General features: G+C 30.5%; 1 protein-coding gene across 1 annotated transcript; it reads left to right on the plus strand.

The window, feature by feature from the left end:
- The first annotated feature begins 3,365 nt into the window (after positions 1-3,365).
- On the plus strand, positions 3,366-7,067 carry LOC130940842 (uncharacterized). The gene is given in 7 exon segments (XM_057869107.1): positions 3,366-3,556; positions 4,142-4,509; positions 4,743-4,970; positions 5,091-5,463; positions 5,556-5,683; positions 5,797-5,932; positions 6,600-7,067. Coding segments are annotated over 6 exon segments (1,449 nt in total). The 5' UTR covers positions 3,366-3,556; positions 4,142-4,165; the 3' UTR covers positions 6,840-7,067.
- Positions 7,068-7,327: the final 260 nt, after the last annotated feature.

Below are 7,327 nucleotides of genomic sequence, written 5' to 3' on the forward strand. Positions count from 1 at the left end.
TAATGTGGGTCCTACATATACTTTTATATTTTTCATTCATTTTCCTTCTTAATCCAAACAATGGAAAACTAATTTTTCCATCCATTTTCTTCTCCTTCATTTTCTTTCTTTCCAAATTCTTGCAAACCAAATAAAGTATAACACTTTGTTTGGATGGAGAATAGAAAATGAGAGGAAAGAAAATGAAAGGAAAGAAAATGAAAAGAAAAAAAATAAAAAAAAAGTTGTTTTTTTTATGTTGTTTGGATGAAAAGAAAATAGAAGGAAATTTTTCTTGTGTTTGGATGAAAGAAAAAGTAAGAGGAGAGAAAATCATAACTAAGTAAAATTACATTAATACCCTTCTTTATATTATATATAAATTATAATATACCAATGTATTTAAATTATTTTTCTAATAAAAAAATTATCCAAATTATATTTCAAAATTTTAACGTGTTTTCTTCATTAAAAATAATATTTTTTGAATTTATTTTTATGAATTTATTCTTTTCTATTATCTTTTAATGTCATTTATAAAATATATATTATTCTTTTAAAAAATATATAAATAAATAATTTCGTAAAAGAATAATAAAAACTACACATGCTTTACATTATTAATCTCCTTAAGCATATTTAAAATTTTTTTTACTAAATTATATTTACAAAATAAAATATTATTGAAAATACGTGTTTTCCTTTTCAGAAGAATTAGAAATTTTAATTTGTTATTAATGAAAGGGTATATATGTACTTTTACACATTTTTACACCTTCATCCCAATTTTTTTTGCAAGTTTGGGTAGAAAAATTTTAACTGGTCCCATATAGGTTTTTTTATTTGAGAAAGTATAGGGAGCCAATGACCTAAGCGTACAATGTGTACAATGAAGGTTTAGAAAGTATTAGAGATATGATTATTAGTGTTACATTGTCCTATTAGGTTACGTTTTTGGGATGAGTGGTTTCAGGACATGGTATTAGAGTTCCAGATCTGGAAGGTTAAGAGTTCGAACCTTGGTGAACCCAAAATTAGCTAAATTAGCTTTTTATAATATGAGATGTTTATTATCCCTATATCCGAATGGTTATTCTGGATAGTATAGGTGATGTTCATTTTATTCATAAACAAAAAATTTAGCTTATTGTACACATTGTATATTTAGGCCATTGGCTCCCTAACACTACTCTTTTTATTTTTCATGCAAGTTCCCTGCTAATCCAAAGTCCAAACAGAAAAAAAGTAAGTTTTCCATCGGTTTTTATCTCCTTCCTTTTCTTTCCTCACAAATTCCTTTATACCAAATAAAGTGTAAAGTTGGGCACAATACTGAGATAGAAAGAAAATTATGAGTAAAAAGATAAATTTACCCTTTAAATTACAGAAATTAAGATCTCTAATTTCAATTTTTTCAAAAAAAGAGAACACCTATCTTTGTGGTCGTTGTTACTTGTTTTTGCGTTTTGTTATATTTGTATATATTTAAAAAGAATGATATATATTTTTATTTATGACATTAAAAGACAACATAAAAGAATAAATTCAAAAAAATATTATTATTAATAAAGATAACAGGTTAAAATTTTAGAATGTAATTGCAATTACTTTTTTTATTAAAAAAATAATTTAAATACATTGGTATAAGATAATTTACATATAATGTAAGAATGGGTATTAAAATAATTTCACTTGGTTATGATTTTTTCTCTTCTTACTTTTTTTTTTATCTAAACAAAAAAAAATTTCTTCTATTTTCTTTCCATTTATTTTCTCTTCATCCAAACAACATAAAAAAAATAAATTTTTTTTATTTTATTTCCTTTCATTTTCTTTCTTTCTATTTTTTTTCTTCCCATTTTCCATCTTCAATCCAAACAAAGTGTTAGTGGAAAAAAAACACGTAACAAAAATTTGAGTTGGTTCTTACTTTTTACTTTTCTAGACAGTTCATTTGTTTTTTTTTAAAATAAAATAAATTAGTTATTTATTTGAATAAATCGGAATACACAATTTTACCGTTTTGTATATTTACTTATATTTACGTTGGTAAAAAAGCAAAAACATAAATTATATAATTGATGCTAGTGTTAAAACAGCAAAAACAATACGATTTTGTCAATAAATTACCGTTCAAATGACATAATTTTTTTATATTTATTTAAAAAATTATAGGTTCGAATTTTTTTAGTTTAAAAAAAAAATAATATATATATTTTTTATTTCTACAAAATACTATATGAATATAATTTTTGCAAAAAATAAAATTAATATACAAATTTATAAATTTCTGTATCCAGATTTAAATTGATAAATAAATTTTTTCATTTAAATAAAAAAATTCATTCAATTTGTGCTCAAATGATCTAAAGCCACGAAAAATATCTATCTACTACCCCGATCCTTGAATATCTTCGTGGCATTATTATACTATTTCTATTTCTACCCCAATTTAATGGACACAAAAAAAAAGAAAAAATGGTCAAAAATGACAACCAGCCTTCTCCGCGTCACCATTTCTACAAGACGTGGCATATCATTATTGGTTTTTCCACGTACATATGACTAATGAGTATTGAAGCAAGAGATACCAAAATAACCCTTGTGAAGCATTCAAACAAAAAGTTAAATATATCTCCCTCTCTTAGGTGTCAAAAACTCAAAATGAAATAAATTAAATCAAAGATAGGGCATTTTTAATAATCTCTAGAAATTAGGGATAAATAAGTAATGTGTATAGCAATATTTATATAACTAACTTAAATTTATTTTTATTTCAAAATACAAATAGCAAAATCAAAAGGATAGCTTAATTTTTTATTTACAAAAAAATTGATTAATTTAATAATTAATTATTCTATTAAAAATAATTATTTATTTCAATATGGTGATATTACAGGATTTTAAATGTTAATAAGGTGAATTAATAAAAATAGATTTTTTTAATTTTTTAATAATTAAAAAAGTAAAATATGATTTTTTATAATTAATTTTATAAGTAAAATTAAAAAAAATATAAAAAAGAATATTAAAAAGTTAAAATTATATTTTAAATTTCATTTCACAATTTTTAAATAAATATAAAAAAATTATACCAATTTGAATTATAATTGATTGATAATTAAAGAAATCCATTTATATTTTTTAAATTAAATAAGATAAAATTAAATAAGATAAGATTAGGAAGAAACAGATTTGTTTTAATTAATTAATAATCTGAAGCCCTCTTTATTTTCCTTTATATATTTATATATAAACACACTCGAAACTCACCACACAGCTTCTTCTTCTCATTTGCAAAAATTTTTCCTCCCCCAGAATCGTAGGTAGATATAGATCTGGGATAGCGCCCTTCAGCTACGGTAATTACGAAATTAAGATTTATAAAAAAAAAAATTCTCTATAATTTCTCTTTTTTCAATCATTCGCTTTCGTACGCCTCTCTCGAATTACCAGATCTGACGTTTGCCTTTTCCCGATTTTCAATTGTTTTTGCTTGGTCTTGTTTTTCGATCTCTTAGTTGTGACATGATCTGATTCCGATTGTTGCTTCAGTTTCCACAGTTTCCCCGTGCGAGTTAGGGTTTGAATTTTATGCTATTTTGAATGCGGGACAGATCTGGATGTTACTTTGCATGCCTTCTTTCTATGATTTGCTAGATTAGGTTTTATTATTATTATTTGATGCAATTGATATATGATTCTATATGGTTATGTCAATTGATGCATCGTTGATTTCGCAATTAAAAGTTGTAAATCCTCCGTAGGAGTTTGATTGCATGCTTTGTATTATTCAATGCATAAGGATGTATCGGTGGAAAAAAATAGGTTTAATTGTTGTTGATCTAATTTAGTTAGAATATACGGAGCTGCGAATGTTGCATAATTGATTGAGTTGCCAATGCATGGATTGATTGCATAGATTACTATCCTTTCCTTTTTGTTCAGGGAATTTTTGTGGATCCGAAAATAATACTTTTTTCCATTGCCTTCCTCTGTTTACTGGTTGAAAGCATGAAACAAGATTATCTCAAAAGTCCATGATTTAAGTTTTAGCTGTCTTTTATTTAGTTGACGAGTTAGTACTATGCTGGGGTGTTTTTGGAATTTTCCTCCGGTTCTTCCAATGATCTTATGAATGCATATTGAATGTATGATGCAGGTTAAACCGGTGTAGGTTGGTAAGATGGGAGGTGGGTTTAGAGTGCTGCACTTGGTTAGACCGTTCCTTTCGTTTCTTCCTGAAGTTCAGACTGCTGACAGGAAAGTGCCATTTAGAGAGAAGGTCATATATACCGTTATCTCTCTTTTCATTTTTCTGGTTTGTAGCCAGCTCCCTCTGTATGGAATCCACTCAACAACAGGTGCGGATCCATTCTATTGGATGCGTGTCATCCTTGCTTCCAACCGTGGAACTGTCATGGAGCTTGGAATTACCCCCATTGTAACTTCTGGGTTGGTAATGCAACTTTTGGCTGGGTCGAAGATCATTGAAGTTGACAACAATGTACGAGAGGACCGTGCTCTGTTGTAAGTTTTCTTGGATCTTATGAACTTTCATTTTAAGGCTTATATTTTCATTTACCAATGTCGGTTTGAATTTGGCATTGATCGCATTGTTTCATTGTTATTTGAAATTAATTATCTTCTGTAATTGTGTGCTACATGTTGATATGGTGCTGGTATTTGTTATGAGGTCTGCATAACTCTAGGGTGACAAAGTTCCCTTCTTTACTTTTTTTTTATTTTTTTGTTAAATCCAGGAATGGTGCTCAGAAACTGCTGGGAATCTTGATAGCTGTTGGTGAGGCAGTTGCCTATGTTCTTTCTGGAATGTATGGAAGTGTGGGGCAACTTGGTGTTGGAAATGCCATTCTCATTATCCTCCAGCTCTGTTTTGCCGGCATAATTGTGATATGTCTAGATGAGCTACTTCAAAAAGGATATGGTCTGGGGTCTGGAATTTCCCTATTCATTGCAACCAATATCTGGTAAGATTCATAGTATTGGTTAATAAGATAAATCTATTGCCATTTATCTATATGCAAATAACTATTGTCTTTTAGCAACTATTGATTAGGCTGGCTGACCTTCTATGAAAAACTTACAAGTTCTCTTCTTATTTTGCAGTGAAATATCATATGGAAGGCATTTAGTCCCACCACCATTAACAGCGGACGTGGAGCTGAATTTGAGGGAGCTGTTATTGCTCTGTTCCACTTGTTGATAACTAGAACAGACAAAGTCCGAGCTCTTCGGGAGGCATTTTACCGGCAGAATCTTCCCAACGTGACAAATCTGCTTGCCACTGTCTTGATCTTCCTGATTGTGATATACTTCCAAGGTTTCCGAGTGGTATTGCCTGTAAGGTCAAAGAATGCCCGTGGACAGCAGGGTTCATACCCTATCAAACTGTTTTATACCTCCAACATGCCCATTATTCTTCAGTCTGCCCTTGTTTCCAATCTGTACTTCATCTCCCAGGTAATTATAGTTTTATGATCGCATGTTGCTACTCTGGCTGAACATCTTAGCATTTTCTGTTTTTAATGATCTAATTTATTGGAATTGTTCAGCTGCTTCACCGCAAGTACAGTGGAAACTTCTTTGTCAATCTTTTGGGTAAATGGAAGGAATCTGAATATGGTGGTGGTCAGTCTATTCCTGTTGGTGGTATTGCATACTACATCACTGCACCATCCAGGTGAGGGAGAAAAGTTTAGAATTATAATGTTAATTATCCAAGTTCCTTCCTGACCTTGTTTAATATGTTAATATATAATTTAGACCTTGACAATATGTGTGTACCTTTTGCAGCTTAGCTGATATGGCAGCCAATCCTTTCCATGCTTTGTTCTATCTTGTCTTTATGCTGTCAGCTTGTGCCTTGTTCTCCAAAACTTGGATTGAAGTCTCTGGTTCATCTGCTAGAGATGTTGCCAAGCAGCTGAAGGTACTGACTATTCATTCCCATTCCAAATTGCGAATACATCTTTATATATTTTTACTTGCACCTGCCTATTAATTTAATTGCAATATATACACCCCTTGACATGCTGTGTGATTTATAATGGTGAGAACCATTGGAACTTTACCAATTACTGGCCCCGGATTTTTTGCTGCACCAATACGTTGAATCAGGCAACAGTGTCTGAGCAACTATATATTATTTCAAGCTTTAACCTAACTATATTATTATTTCTTTTTCCAAGTTTTGATCCATTTAGATCTCTATTTGACCTTAAATGTTCTTATACTTTTGAATCTCAATGGCTGGAGTTTTGTCACTAGTGACACCTTGTCATTGAACATTAGCAGTTAATAATAGTAAATCTTACATTTGATATGATCATGATATACTCATATGCAATTTGATAAGTAATTTAGAATTTGGTACCCTAGAAAAAAGTTTGATATATGTCTGCTTATCCTCAGGTTGTAAATGTCTTGTCTATTCCCACAATAAGATATTGTTTCAAGGCTGAGATTTGTCGGACAACTTTATTTTATTTGAAAAGGGAATTCCACCCTTGTGACTTTATTGGTGAACTCTATTATATCATGCGGTTCTGTGGTACATCATCATAGTAAACTCCATAACATGTTTTTTGAATTTTCAGGAGCAACAAATGGTGATGCCTGGACATCGCGAGTCGAATCTGCAGAAGGAGCTGAACCGTTACATTCCAACTGCTGCAGCTTTCGGAGGCATGTGTATTGGTGCCCTAACAGTGTTGGCAGATTTCATGGGAGCAATTGGTTCCGGTACGGGAATATTGCTTGCAGTAACAATCATCTATCAATACTTCGAGACATTTGAGAAGGAAAGAGCCAGCGAGCTTGGCTTTTTCGGTTTCTAAGCGTCGCACACTGTTGGTGTCATCGTTAACGAAACTCCGTCACCCACAGTTTTGTTGTATTGAGGGATCACTGTCCTCGTAGGTTTCATCTAACATACCATAAGGGAGGACTTAGAGTAGACTGTTATCATGTTTCTGTTTTGATTAAGGAAGTATGTAGTAGTTTATTAATGTAAACACTTTTTTGGTTTCCTTGAATATACTTATAAAATTTATGCAATTCGAACATCACGAGCTTTTTTAGTACCAAGTTTTGAATTAATGATCTCTTCTCAACTATGCAAAGTCCTCACTCACGATTGGCTCACTCTTACTGCCTTTGGATATCACAAGTTTACATGTGGAACTGAATAACTTCAGTCACGTAAAGAGGTTCATGTGTTTAATTTTAAATGAAATTCCAAATTTATTAAATTATGTATCCATAATCTGATGTAAATTTCCTTTAGCATGCTGACTAGTTTTGTTAATGAATCAAAGTTGTTCTC

The sequence above is a fragment of the Arachis stenosperma genome, chromosome 7, assembly GCF_014773155.1.
Source record: "Arachis stenosperma cultivar V10309 chromosome 7, arast.V10309.gnm1.PFL2, whole genome shotgun sequence".
In the NCBI taxonomy this organism is placed as follows: Eukaryota; Viridiplantae; Streptophyta; class Magnoliopsida; order Fabales; family Fabaceae; genus Arachis; species Arachis stenosperma.